Source organism: Pelodiscus sinensis, chromosome 1 (assembly GCF_049634645.1).
Source record: "Pelodiscus sinensis isolate JC-2024 chromosome 1, ASM4963464v1, whole genome shotgun sequence".
NCBI lineage: Eukaryota > Metazoa > Chordata > Testudines > Trionychidae > Pelodiscus > Pelodiscus sinensis.
Window position 1 is genome coordinate 249,280,690 of NC_134711.1, and position 14,416 is coordinate 249,295,105.

At 42.8% G+C, this 14,416-nt stretch overlaps 1 protein-coding gene across 11 annotated transcripts in view; it reads left to right on the top strand.

Moving 5' to 3' along the window:
* DOCK9 (dedicator of cytokinesis 9) overlaps positions 1-14,416 on the top strand; it is a 305,745-nt gene that overhangs the window by 202,670 nt on the left and 88,659 nt on the right. For all 11 annotated transcript variants that reach the window (XM_075918762.1, XM_075918765.1, XM_075918764.1 and 8 more), the window contains exons 28-31: positions 368-514; positions 3,620-3,703; positions 4,820-4,931; positions 8,140-8,318. In XM_075918762.1, coding sequence (XP_075774877.1) covers positions 368-514; positions 3,620-3,703; positions 4,820-4,931; positions 8,140-8,318 — 522 coding nt within the window. The remainder of the gene's footprint in view (positions 1-367; positions 515-3,619; positions 3,704-4,819; positions 4,932-8,139; positions 8,319-14,416) is intronic.

A 14,416-nucleotide genomic window follows, 5' to 3' on the forward strand; every position in this document is an offset into this window, starting at 1 on the left:
TTTCAAGTTCCATACTTACATGTGTATACTTTGTCATCTTAAAAGAAAATTGCTTTCTACATTGAATACTAAATAATTTTGTAGGAAGGAATTAGAACTGGTTGAAATTCTTCATTCAAAATTTTTCAAAACCCAGACTGAACTTTTTCATAGTCCAGAGAAGTTTGCAAAAAGCTTCTGGATTTTTCATAACTTTCTGATTTTTCATCAGATCAAGAGTATTTAATAATTTAAATTTTACTTGTTTTCTCCTTTATTAAATAAACTTCAGAAATAGCTTTACCCTATAGTAAATCGTTGTGTGCTATATGCAAGGTTACTTTGGAACTTTAAAAGTTTAAATGTTCATTTTCATGTATTCTTTCAGTTGTTACGAAATCAGAGATTTCCTGCTTCTTTTCACCATGCTGTAGAAACATTTGTTAATATGCTAATGCCACACATCACTCAGAAGTACAGAGACAATCCAGAGGCTTCCAAAAATGCAAATCATAGTCTTGCTGTCTTTATAAAGGTAGGTGTTCACAATAATATAGGCTCTAGATTTATTATTGTCAGTAATCTTATTTTTCTTGGATTTTCATTTTACAGGATCTCATGCAGCACTATATAAGATACAAGGTATTGTAACATTGTACTAGGGTATGGCTCTTCTCCCACTTTCTTCCCCTCAGAAACTGCATGGACAACAGTGAATGTGCCTTCACCGAACCCTTTAATTTTAAATTCCCTCCACCATTTCTGCAAGGATCACCATGCAGTCATCTATTTACAGTATCACTGTGCCTTTTTGGCACTTCTCCAGGACCTGGGGGAACAGAGATCTCCTTCCTTTAAAACGTCCATGTAACTCTGCTTAACTAGTCCTACTCCCCCCCCCCCCCTCCACTTAATACATCCTTCTTTCTTATCAGCTTTGGGCTAATGGGCTAAACTTGGTTTCTTATCCCCTCCAGCTGGTTATCCCTGATTTGTCTCATTACTTCAGTCAGTTTTCTCAAGGAGAGCTAATTAAAATCTAAATGATCAGAGTGTAAGCTCAGTCACAGGCATTTTAAGCATGTTTTTTGGAAATTCAAATAGAGATGTATAAAAGAACAGGTTAAGTATTCGCTGCAATTAGAAATAAGATCGTTTAAGCAAAACGGTGTATAAGAATATACTAGAGGATTTACCCAGCATTGCTCGGATCCCTTAACTCATATAACTTTTGGTTTTCTTCATTTAAATCATTGCTCTAGCTCGGTGTTGAGGATATGGGGTTCATTATGCAGGCTGCCCCTGGGAGAGAGGAAAACTCTGTCACTGCAGCAGCTTGGGGCCAGGTGAGAGAGACCTGTCCATGGCTGCTGCAGCTCCATTGGGCACTGCCAGAGGAGGGATGTTTGTCCCCCAGCTGGGGGACAGACACAGAAACAAACTCTGTAAAATATATACTGTGCCTTTTTCCACCCCTGGTCCACTGGGGTTATAGTTATGCCCGTCCCCATCTCTGGCCTTTTGCTGCTTCCCTTTGGTCATTTACAGGATAAATGTTCCTCCTACTAAATGCCTCCCATTTCAATACATGAGAAACAATCAAATTCTAGGCACATCGCATTGTCCTGGCACAACCAAACCCTTTCTTACTCTAAGTTATGACTAGAGGAAGTTGCAATTGGACGCACAGACACAAAAACTCTCTCAAATATATAGTAGATTATAAAAGTGTAGGTTTTATTTTTGTGCTAGCAATTGCCTACTTTTTTGCTTTTTATTTCTTTGTAGGTGTGCCATCCAGTTATTTCCCCGATCTTACAAAGATTTAAGCATAAGCTTACCTTCATACATTGCAAGGAGCCTGCATTTGCATTAGGTAGTCAGGATCCCAAAAGCTTTTTTTGTTTATTCAATGAGTAAGTGCAAACAAAACAAAACAAAAAATGCAGACAAAACTAATGATACTGAGGTCAGTATGTTGTTTATTTGAAAAGACATTTGTTCTCTTCAGAATCTTTTTAACAAACCAAAATGCAAGTACATTGTGAGTATGTAATTCAAGTAAGTTTCAGTAAGAACAGGAGTCCATTAATTTTATGGGAATATGTATCAGTGGTCTAAAGAAGATGCATTACCTTAAAACTATGAGCTCTAAAAAAGTATGAATTAGTTTGCATAAAGCTCCATACATCTACCTTTTTTCCTGGTTCACATTGTATTTTTTCACTGTCTGCTGCGTTTTTAACTTTAAAAAGACAAACTGTCTGGTAGCACTTTATAGGTGAATTTTAGGTCTGTTACTCCCATTTCTCCTGTTGAAAATATTAGTACTCATGTAAGGACAATTAGTTTGCCCAATTAGGAATATTGTCAGTTTAAGAAATGCACCACCAAATCATCTCTTTGAAAATTTAATGTTTTGTGTTTTGTTAATAGCTTTACTGTTAATGGTGATGCTGTATTTATCTAGGGTGATATACATTATCTAATATTTGTATTACTGTAGCATCCACAGGTCACTGTCAAGATTGGACACCATTCAGGCACTACACAAACAGACATGAAGTCATCAGTCCATATCAACAGATTTTATTATTCATATATTATTGTCAAATAAAGATTATTTTGTTCCTTTAAGTAATAATTTTACTTCATCCTAGTGTGAAAAGTGTAACTGTGTAATGGAAAGCTTTTCCTAACTCTACTAGACTCTAAACCTGGACTCTGATTGTGGTTTTGCCTTTTTTTAAGTATCAACAGTTAGGACTTCATGTCAAATTTTCCTTTTAAAATGAACTAACTTTTGTAACAGGGTCAGGTCAGCAGGATATAAACAAAGTAGTAGAAAGGAGGCATATTAGCCTCAGACTAAGAAGATCTCTCTTCTTAGGGTAACTGGGAGGGGCTAATCTAGAACCAGCAGGGGCAGTTGTGATCATGGGCTAATTGAATGGGCTTGCAGAGTCAGGTGAGCCTGGGCTAATTAGGACACCTGGGTTCAATTAGGGACACCAGTTGAAACTGGTTATAGAAGTAGTTTCCCCGCAGTTGGTGGGGCATGCAAGTAGCTCAGAGAATGGAAGAAAGTGCTGCCGGGAATAGGAAAAAAGAAAGCACCAAGTGGACACTAAGAGGGTGAGCCTGAGAGAAGGAAGGTGCTTAGGAAAAGTAGCCCAAGGGTCTTGTAGCTATCAGAGACTCACATAGACAGCTGCTATTCACAGGGCCCTGGGATGGAACCCAGAGTAGAGGGTGGACCTGGGTTCTCCCTAACCCATTCCCATTCCCACTCAGGGAAAATACTGTGGAGTTTATTCTCTCTCTGTACCTTATGTTGGCCAATGAGAGGGACACAGTGAGTAGCAAACTAATGCCGTAGGCGTGGTGCCTAAAATTGAGGGCTGCTGTGAGCCTCTGGAGCAAGCAAATCTGCCTGAAAGCACAGGACACGCCAAGTTTAAGTAGGAGCTTTATCACACTTTGTATTCTACAGTGCTTTCTTTTAATAGCCTTTATATTCAAACTAAGTTACAAGTTAAAATATTATTGGAATATAAACTTATAAAAGATAACTACCTAACTGGCGTAACACTTTTCATCTGTAACTGCTTTGGACTACTTTATATTTTTTTCTTTTCAGAGATGTTTCACTTTTATGGATAGGGGTTTCGTGTTCAAGCAAATCAATAACTACACCAGCTGCTTTGCTCCAGGGGATCCAAAGGTATTCCTCTCCTTTAATTTTTTTAATTATTAAAAATGAATTTATCTTTTTGGTACATGTATGTAGGAAATTGTGTTAAGATCCCTGAACGTTCTTCAGTTATATTCAGGCATATTATTCAGATAAGTCTCCCATTCCTGTGCAGTAGATGTGTTCTCTTTTACCTTTAAGTCACCTTTGGTATTTTTTGCCTCTCAGAACAGTAAAAAAACAAGTCTGGTGGCACCTTTAAAGATTAACAAATTTAGTAGGTCATAACCTTTCATGAAAAACAACTCACTTCTTAGATACGTAAAGTGAAAGAAAGGCAGAAATACAGAGATGGAAGTGCAGCATCAGTGCAAATTAAATGAAGGTGAATAGGGCTCATCTCCAACAATGATGAGGTGAAAGTACATGAAATGGAAATTTTTGCTCAGACTAACATGGTTACCTCTCTGAAAATTCTCAGAACAGTGGATGGTTGTGTCATTTTCAAAGAGGAAGTGTGTTACTGGTAAACATTTCCCTAGCTGGAAAATTGGATGAAACAACATCAGTGAGCACTTTATGCATGGCCATGAAGATCTCAAGGAAATAAATTGGCAATAGTTGAAAGTGAGCCCTCTGATATCTAAGATGTTCCTACAAATTTATGATGGTTCTAATTGCTGGGTTCATTCAAAAGGATGTTAAAATGTGGTTATTAGGCTAATCGTATAGTCGATAAAATTTGTATCAATTATACAAATAGTCAGTTGGACTGCTCTGCAGAGCCACAGTGGGGGTAGCTCCAGGAGCTGGGACTGAACAGTCTCGGCTCATGCCAGCTCCGGGAGCTACCTGTGCTGCAGCTCTGCATTTTAAATGTAGTAAGTCACACTTGCATGCCACACTTACATAGACTTGATGAAAGTAGGAAATGTACAACCAAATTAGATCAGGCTTTCAAATACTATTTTGTGCTAAAGAAGTCTCCTGAGTCTTCATGGCATGATATAAATAGTCCCTAGGATTGTAGATATGTAAAGGAGAGAGAAATCACTAGTGTTCAGAAGTCTTTGTTTTTTAGCTGTGCTACCAAAATATTTACTAAATTAACAAATTGTGTAATTTACATCTGAAATATTTTTGCAGACACTTTTTGAATTCAAATTTGAATTTCTTCGTGTGGTATGTAACCATGAACACTACATCCCTTTGAATCTACCTATGCCATTTGGAAAAGGCAGAATTCAGAGATATCAAGGTAAATCCTCATTTTTAACTATAAAAATGTTAGAATTTTAGAAGGGACAGGTCATTTGAAAGAAATTGTCACCTACAGATACCATTAATATTTTTTGGGAATCATGACATTGTTAAAGCATAATGTGGTACTTTTTTTTTCTTAGCTCACAAAGCAGTAGTTAGTTAGCGAAGCATTGGGCTGAAAGTATCTAGGTAATATAATACAGTATTAGCCAAAGAAGCCACTGGTGCAGTGTATCTTTGATTTTCCCTTTAATTTTTCCTACTTTGCTTAATAACCATGAGATATTACTTATGCGTAGCTTATTGTATTTGGGTGTTCCAATTTGTTTCCTTTTTATTAGTATAGCTTCACCAACTGTGGAGTCCTATGACACCTCTGTTGGTAGGTGGTGTATGTGGAATTTGCTCTTCTTTACTTTTTTCTATTTCTTGTTTAATTTAAAGCAATACAACTTTATGCCAAAATAAGTAATCTGCAACTATTTTATTTATGGAGCAGGGAAACATTACCAGATTCTATTATTAACTTGAACTTATAGTGAACCAGCTCACCAAAATAAGTTTAGAACTTTAAAGATAGTGAACTTTAGAAAAATATTAGATCTAGTAGGGAGTAAAAATGCATGTGTACCATTTTATGTGAATATGAAACTTTCAGATTCTTACATTGCAAGTCCTTTGCTGCTTTGCAAAATTCATCAATCTGAAGATCAACAAGACTGTGTATACAGTAGACATAGCTTATTCTAGTTTTAAGCCTCAGTCTTTACACTGCACCTATATGAGTGGACCCCCACTGAAGATAGTAGGCTCTGTGCAGATGCATTCAGTTGTAGAATTGAGGCCTTAACACATTACTGATTCTAGTTATATTAGCCATATTTAAGAGGGGATATCAGTAGAACTGGTAGTGCTTGTCAAACTGGAATTCACTCTATTTGGGTCTCTTCTGTAAAATTATTCACTTTTTCACGTTTGTCTGTTCTGTTTAGTTATATATAATTGTCCCTTATTTATAAAAGATGCGTACCTAATAATAATGTCCATCCCATTGTGTGTATAAAAATAGACATTACTTGAGTAACTCAAATATTCTAAATTGTCATCAAGGATTTCAAGAAGAAAGCAATGCTGTCAGAAGTAACCAGAACAGTTTAAGATCCTTTATATATTGCATTAAGTTCTTTAGCTATAGAAAAGCCCTACTTACCAAAATTATGTTTTATTATTTACTAATGGGAAGCACATTAGAAACTAACAGATTTATTAGGGCATAAGAGTGCGTGGGTGAACGCCACTTCAAACGATGAATTGGAGTGAAAGTTACAGAAGCAGGAATATATATTTATTAGGACATAAGCATTTGTGGGAAAAACTCACTGCAGAAACAAACACAGCTACCCCTCTGAGACCTGTTTGATAGATGTGAAAAATTCCAGACAATAGTATACTGCACATATATTATATCATACATTAAGTGAATCCTTTTTCAGATATTCTTAGTAGTTATTTATATTCATGTTGAAACTGAGAAGAAAAAAATTGTTTAATTTAAAAGACTTTGTTTACCTGATGCCATTTCCTTACTTCATTGTTTCATAAGTGTTTTTAATATCTGCTAAAAATTTCTGTATTTTGATTTCCTTTAAAAATATTAGTATATAAACTATATATCCTTACCAATAACTCCTTTATTAATGTACCTCGTAAATCACTGGTGTGAAATACGCAATTCACTAAGGCTCAAATATTTAGAACACAAGTGTCTAAACTTAAATCTCATGATTCATATTTAATCCCAAATCCTGCAAGTGGGTCCGTATAGGCACAAGAGCTCACCCACACAGAGCCAGTTATGTGAGTGGAGTTAGACATCTAACTCCCTGATTCGTAGAATCATAGAACACTAGAACTGGAAGGAACCTCGAGAGATCAAGTCCAGTCCCCAGCTCTCACGGCAGGACCAAGCACCATATAGATAATTCCTGATAGATGTCTATCTAACCTGCTCTTAAATATCTCCAATGATGGAGATTCCACAATCTCCCTAGACAGTTTATTCCAGTGTTCAATCACCCTGATGATTAGGAAGTTTTTCCTAACATCCACCCTAAACCTCCCTTGCTGCAGTTTAAGCCCATTGGTTCTTGTCCTATCATCAGAGGCCAAGGAGAACAATTTTTCTCCCTTTTCCTTGTAACACCCTTTTAGTTACTTGAAAACCACTATCATGTCCCCTCTCAGTCTTCTCTCTTCTAAACTAAACAAGCCCAATTCTTTCAGTCTTTCCTAATAGGTCATGATTTCTAGACCTTTAGTCATTTTTGTTGCTCTTCTCTGGATCTTCTCCAATTTCTCCACATCTTTCTTGAAATGTGCCCAGAACTGGACACACTACTCCAATTGAGGCTTAATCAGCATAGAGTAGAGCAGAAGAATGACATTTCATGTTTTGCTTACAACACTCCTGTTAATGCATTCCAGAATCATGTTTGCTTTTTTTGCAACAGCATGACACTGTTGACTCATATTTAGCTGCTTGTCCACTGTGACGTCTAAATCCCTTTCAGCAGTACTCCTTCTTAGACAATCACTTCTCATTCTGTATGTGTGAAACTGTTCCTTCCTAAGTGGAGTACTTTGAATTTGTCTTTATTGAATTTCATCCTATTTACCTCAGAGGTTTTCAGCATCTATAGCTGCTATTGAAGACAGTGGGTTGTGAGAACCTCTACATATTGGTACTTAAACACAGACTAATTTTAGCTGTTGAAGATCAGAAATTTTTGCCCAAATGAATTAACTTAAAATACTTTCTTCAATATGTGTTTCTCATGGCTGTTCCAAATAGGTGTGCACGCAGTGTGTGCACAGTCACTGTAAGATTTTCCCCCTATAGGTACCTGTTGGGTTGGCTGTGCAGTCCCCGGGAGTCACACTTTCGTGACAGTATATATAGGTCCCTGGCAGCCATGAAGTCATAACTCAAGGAGGCTGTATAGCTCACCTGTTAGATACTACTAGTATCTAACTACTAGTAGGTAACCATTTTTACTCCTAATGAGGCTGAGTTTCTGAACAAGCCATGTATAAACTGTTTCTGCAATGAAGCATGAACGAAGGTGGATGCGCCTATTAATATTAATTGACAAATTAAAATTAATTGCACCCTTCCTAAACTACAACTTATGTTCTACTTTCAGACCTCCAACTTGACTACACACTAACAGATGAGTTTTGCAAGAATCACTTCTTAGTGGGATTGCTCCTGCGGGAGGTGGGAAATGCATTACAAGAATACAGAGACGTCCGTCAGATTGCAATTAGTGTGCTCAAGAATTTGATGATAAAACATTCTTTTGATGATAGATATCCTTCCAGGGTAAGTTTATTGCTACTTGAACAATTAGGAAGTATAAAAATATTAGGTATGTACATTTTTAGCTTTTATGAATGGGAAAATACTATTAATTTGCATACGTAGTCTCAACTGAAAATAAATGTTTGTACCATAATACAAAAACAGGAAGTCCTGTGGCAACATAAAGACTAGCAGATATATTTGGGCATAAGCTTTCATGGATGTACTTCATCAGATGCATTCAAGTGTAGGACCAGTGTTAACGAGGCCAATTCAGTCAGCTCACTCTCAACAACAGAGGGGTGTGAATGTGTCAGGAAAATGCCTCTATAGTGAGAGAACCACTCTAAAACCTTATTCAATCCTAATTTGATTGTTAAATTTAGAAATGAATTGCAGCTCTATTTATCTTTGTAGTCTGATTTTGAAGTTTTTTGTAGAAGGATGGCTACTTTTGAATCCATTACTGAGGGCTCAGGGAAATTAGTGTTCTCCTACGGGTTTATGTACAGGCAGTCCCCGGGTTACGTACAAGATAGGGACTATAGGTTTGTTCTTAAGTTGAATTTGTATGTAAGTCGGAACTGGCTCCAGATTCAGCCGCTGCTGAAACTGATCAGAGGCTGACTACAGGAAGCCCTAGACAGAGCGGCTGAATCTGGACTCCTGGGACAGAACACCTGGGGCACTGCGGGGTAGGTCCCCGCAGGACCAACCCGGCAGCACCCCAGCTGCTCTACCCCAGGCGTCCCGCAACAAAAGCCTGGTCTGCTGGGGTGGGGGGCGCACTAGCTGCGCCCCCTCCCCTCCCAGCAGACCAGGGAGAACCAAGCAAAGCTGCGGAGGCACAGAGGTCCCACCGCCTCTGCGGCTTTGCTCCTGTCTCCCTGCTGTGCTGGGGGAGTCCCCCCCAGCACAGCAGGGAGACCCGAGCAAAGCTGCACAGCGGCGGGACCCCGCTGCCCGTGCGGCTTTGCTCCTTTGCCCCGGAGCACAGGCGGCGGGGTCCCCCGCCTCTGTGGCTTTGCTCCTGTGCACAGCAGGGAGACAGGAGCAAAGCCACAGAGGCGGGGGACCCAGCCGCCTGTGCGGCTTTGCTCGGGTCTCCCTGCTCTGCTGGGGAGTCCTGTCCCCCCCCCCCCCCAGCACACCAGGGAGACCCGGAGCAGCTTTTCTCGCCCTGGAGGACGCGGTGGCGGGACCGCTGCGCTCTGGGCGGTCCTGCCGCCCACAAGCTCCAGGGCAAGAGAAGCCCCGTTCGTAAGTGCGGATCCGACATAAGTCGGATCCGCATAAGTCGGGGACTGCCTGTATGTTAAATTTCTTGATGTTTCATTGAATCAATCTCTCTTGGCTATGTATAAAACACTGGTTTCTGAAAACTGATTTGTGGTTTGTGTTTTCACTTTTTAACTGTGGTAAAAATATACTTATTAAAATAATTGTGTGTTCTCCTTCGAGTGATGTCCCTGTGGGTATTCCACTCGGTGCTGGTGCGTCCTCACATTAGTGTCTGGAGATTTTTCTGGCAATGCCCTGTTGCACTGTGCATGTGTAGTAGCGCTTTCTCGTGCCGTTGGTGTCCATTAGGTGCATGCGTGGCATTAGGGCCGGACGGAGGCATGGGCGAACCGGGCAGCTGCCCAGGGCTCCAACCAATGGGGGGCACCTGTTGGCAGCTCTAAGGGGTGCACGGCGTCCCTTACAGCTGCCATCAGGAGATGTGCGCCCGGCTGCCGCAGTGCCGGCCCCGCGGCGCTGTACAGCAGCGCCGTTGCCCCTACGGCTGCGGGGCCATGCACGGCCCGGTGCATGCGCTAGCAGTTGGGCAGCGCATGCACCGTGTGCCCCGGGGGCGGGCCCTCGGCTGCGCGCCAGCAGCCGTGGCCAGCGCACACATGCACTGTGCGCCCCGGGGCGGGCATGCGCCCCACAGACAGGCCTACGCATGCACCCTGCACCTGGGGGCAGCGCCGCACGCCCGGGCCCAGGGCGCCAAAAGGCAGCATCCTTGGCAGCAAATGGAACTCCTCTTACTCACCGTTTCTTCATCTGAAACAACACAAAAATCCATTCCGTTTCCTCAGTTTTCCCTCCTTTCCAAATTTTTTACTCCTACACTTTGTTGATAAAAAAAAAAAAGTTCTTCATTGTTTTTCTTTGACATGCCTGGTTCTCCAGGCTTCAAGTGATGTGACTCCTGCCGGGAGGCCATGCAAGGCTCGGACAGCCATGCCTCCTGCATAAAGCACCTTGGACAGGCACAGATGATGCAGAAATGCTCACGCTGCTCTAGCCTGTCTGCCAGGGCTCAGCAAGACCACGCAAATAGGCTTAAGACTTATTTATGTGAAAAGTCACTTCAACCTTCCTGAGACAACTCATCACCCACAAGCAAGGATGCTGACAAACAAGATATGGACAAAAGTCATCCCTCTACCTCATTTGACAAGGCAATGGCGAAAACCCAGGTGGTTCTTCTAGTGGTGCCTGTGGGTGCTCCATTCGTGGTGTTGGGCTCATCCTGGCACTGCGGATTGGAGATTTGCATAGCCGTGCACTACTGGACCGCGCATGCGTGAGCAGCGGCTCACACCGTTCATGCCTTTCATCTGTTGCGTGTGGTCCGGCCCCGCTCAGTTCCTTCCAACTGCCCTTGGTCGTGGACGGAGCTCCATCTCTTGCTCAGTGTTTCTCCTCATGTATAATCTGTAAATAGTTGATATCATCGCAAGTTACTGTTTATTTTTCGCCGAGTAGTGTCCCTGAGTGTGCTCCACTCAAGGTGCTGGGCTCGTCCCAGCACCGCAAACCAAAGGATTTTTGCTAGCAGTAGCCCTACCAGACCGCGCATGCGCAACTGCTGCCTCGCACAGTTCAGCTGTGCGTGGTCTGTTCTTGTCAGATGACTTCCAACCGTCTGCAGCCGCAGATGGAGTTAGGACGCGCTCCCCCTTCTGTTTGAGGAAAATGGGAGATTAGTTTTAGAAATATGGTTTTCTCAGTTAATAGTTTTAGTTGTTTCTTAATAGTTACAGTTCTATTCAAAAATTTTTTGTCATAATTCAAGTTTTAAGTAAATAGGTAGAGATTATGCCAGGATCACCTGGTTTTAAGAAATGCACGTAGTGCCAGGATGCCATGCTGGCATCGGATGGGCACTCGCAGGGTAGCAAATACCTTGGAGATGGACATGTCTCACTGAATTGCACTCGCTGCACTAACTTAACTGCGTGTGCCAGGTGTGACCAGGAGTTGAGGCTGAGGGTGCTTTTATTTAACAAAGCCCTTCAGATCCCTGAAGTGACTGAGCCGTCTTCCACTGCCTCAGGGATGCATGAGGCTCATCCACCGGCTCGAGAGTCTCCTCGTAGGACCTCTAACCCCTCTGCAAGGGTGAGTGTCGGAGACAGATGTGTCACCTCTGGCGTCCTGCCAAGGCATCCCGTTGACAGGATGGCCAGTGGCCGCAGCTCATCAGCCCCAAGCTGTGCCTGCATCTGGAAAAGGGCCGTGGGCTGACTTGGCACCAGCTTCAACAGCCGGTTTGAAGCTGGAAATGGCCGCCCCAGCACCAGCTTACCCGGCACATGTGCAGATGAGCTCAGTTGTGCCGGCACCCACAGCAGTGGTGCTGGTAACTTCATCTCTGCTTTCCTCCGTGCTGGAGGCAGCCGCACCGGCATCGGCGTCACAGAGAGGCACCGCTCCACAGCCCTTGGCACCAACATTGCCTCCTCCGGTCCTGCAACTCACTACTCCAGTGGCACCGGTGATCCAGCTGGGTTACAGGCAGTCTATGGAGACTGCTTCTTTACCAGCCAGCTCATTGCAGACGGCACCATCTTCCCCTCTCAACTGCTCCAAGGCACAGCACAACTCAGGATGAGTCCCAACACCATTTCTCACCCAGGACCATACAAATTACTTCAACTAGGAACACCTCTGACAAAATGCCTGGTTCCCCAGGCTTTAAGAAGTGTGCGCTCTGCCGCAAAGCCATGGCAGCGTCAGATGGGCATGAGGCATGTATCCAGTGCTTACGGAAAGCACACACGGCAAAAATGTCAGTGCTCTTGTAAGCTGATTGCCAGAGCCTGTAAAGACCACAAAATGCGGTTAAAAATGCTTACGCTCGATATGGCATTCTAGCCTGCAGATTTGCCTGCTTCTTCTGGGCACAAACGCAGTACAACTTTCACAGAGATGTCTGCTCCAAAAAAATCAAAGGCATCTCCAACTCGATCCCCCCCAGTAGCTCTTAACACCAGACGAGGCTCAAAAGATGGACCGAGCATGTCATGGACAACCACCGTGGGGTCTTGGCAAATGCCGGGATATAACAGAGAAAACCCGCCACCTGTGACACCGAGAGCGTGATCAGCACCAGTGCCATCAGCACCGCAGAAACTGACAAAGGAAGCAGCCACATCAGTGGCACCGGGTGCATCGGCATCAGCAGCGGAAACAGTCTTGCTGCCTATGGCACCAGCACCACCGGCACTGGCAGCAACGTCTAAGGTGCAGATCACAACCTTGCCGGCGCTGGAGCAAGCGTACTCGGCACCGCATTCCGCGGCACCGCTGCAGTCGAATATCACAGTGGCACTGGAGGAAGCCCTTGCACTGATGACTGTGCATCTAGGGCTTGTTTCTCCTTCCCCAACTTTTTCCCTGGGAACATCCCTCCTCCCCACAGCTGTACCACAGGCACTACAATTGGGCACTTCGAAGCAGCCCAGTGTCCCCTGGTCATCATACTATAGGGAAGCAAGATACAGGGAGAGGAGACTGTCTATCACAGTCCCCATCTCCAGGGCGTTCATGTGATCGCCCGTCCAGTCACCGAGGCGTCGCTGGTATATAAGACGTAGAAGTGTGATATGCTTAAATGAAGCACGCAAGATCTTTTATAGGGGAAAAGGCAGTACACCACATTTAATGAGAATACAACAGTTGCATATGCCTTTCAATCACTCACACACAAAACATCATGCATACACAGTCTTGCCAGATGATGTCATAGTTAACAGTCCAGAGTCTGTGTCAATCTAATGGCCAGCTAAATCGAACACAGGGGAGGTAGGGAGCAGGGCCTTTGTCGGTCGATCGATCGATCCGATGCTTCCCTGGATTTGTTGTTGGCAAGACGAACCCAAAGTTCCATAGCAAAGCACCTTGCTTTTATAATCCTTTTCTCTTGTTGAAATCCATGGACTCTGCTCTTTTAGCTTGTGACCGGAATGTTATCTTGTTGATGTCAATCATTCCCAAACATCTCTTGAAGGCTCATCCTGTAATCAGTCGTCTTTTGGGGGTGCCCGCTCCGCTTCAAAGTTCGTCAATCTGCCAATCCTCTTGTGAGTACGGGGTACACATTGATGGTTATAGATGGCTTCTCTGCAGCCAGGTTGTTTCGTGTTCTGGCCTTTGCCCACTCCCACTCACCCCCCTTCTCTGGCCATCTGGTTCTAAGCAATATAACTTTGCATCTTATCTCGACACATGTGCACTCCTCTCACACACATGAGCAATGTTATAAGGACTTTTGAGGTTACAGATCTGCAATTGTAAATCAAGCAATTAAGGTTTTGGCCTTGCACATAGCAGAATTCCTCTAATCTTATTAACACAGCCACAATACCCAGAACTGTTTTTCTACTTTAGGACATTTACTAAACTTCAGAATAAAGAAAATAGACCTTCAACTGAAAGGACTTAATTTGTAAAATATTAAATGTAAGTTAATATATATACCTTATATTGCTATATTATTCCTACATTACTACTATCTTACTATATGATTATATCTATTGCCTTACATTTCTAAACCTAATCTAAGAAATATAAAAAGAATAAAACTTTCAATCCTAACAAGTTTATTATCTTCTCAACACTCATCCCCCACACACTCAGAACGATACTACAGTCATTACCATAGGACGTATTATGACCCTCTTCGTCATGATCATACATTCCGACACTACAGAAGACACACATGTTGCTCTCCGTCTCCCAATTCTCGACCCTTATCTCTGGATCCGCAACACGAACATTCACTTCCTCCTTCTCCAAAAAGCCCAACAAATCCAGCTGGAACAGTCAGAGCCTGAAGAGGG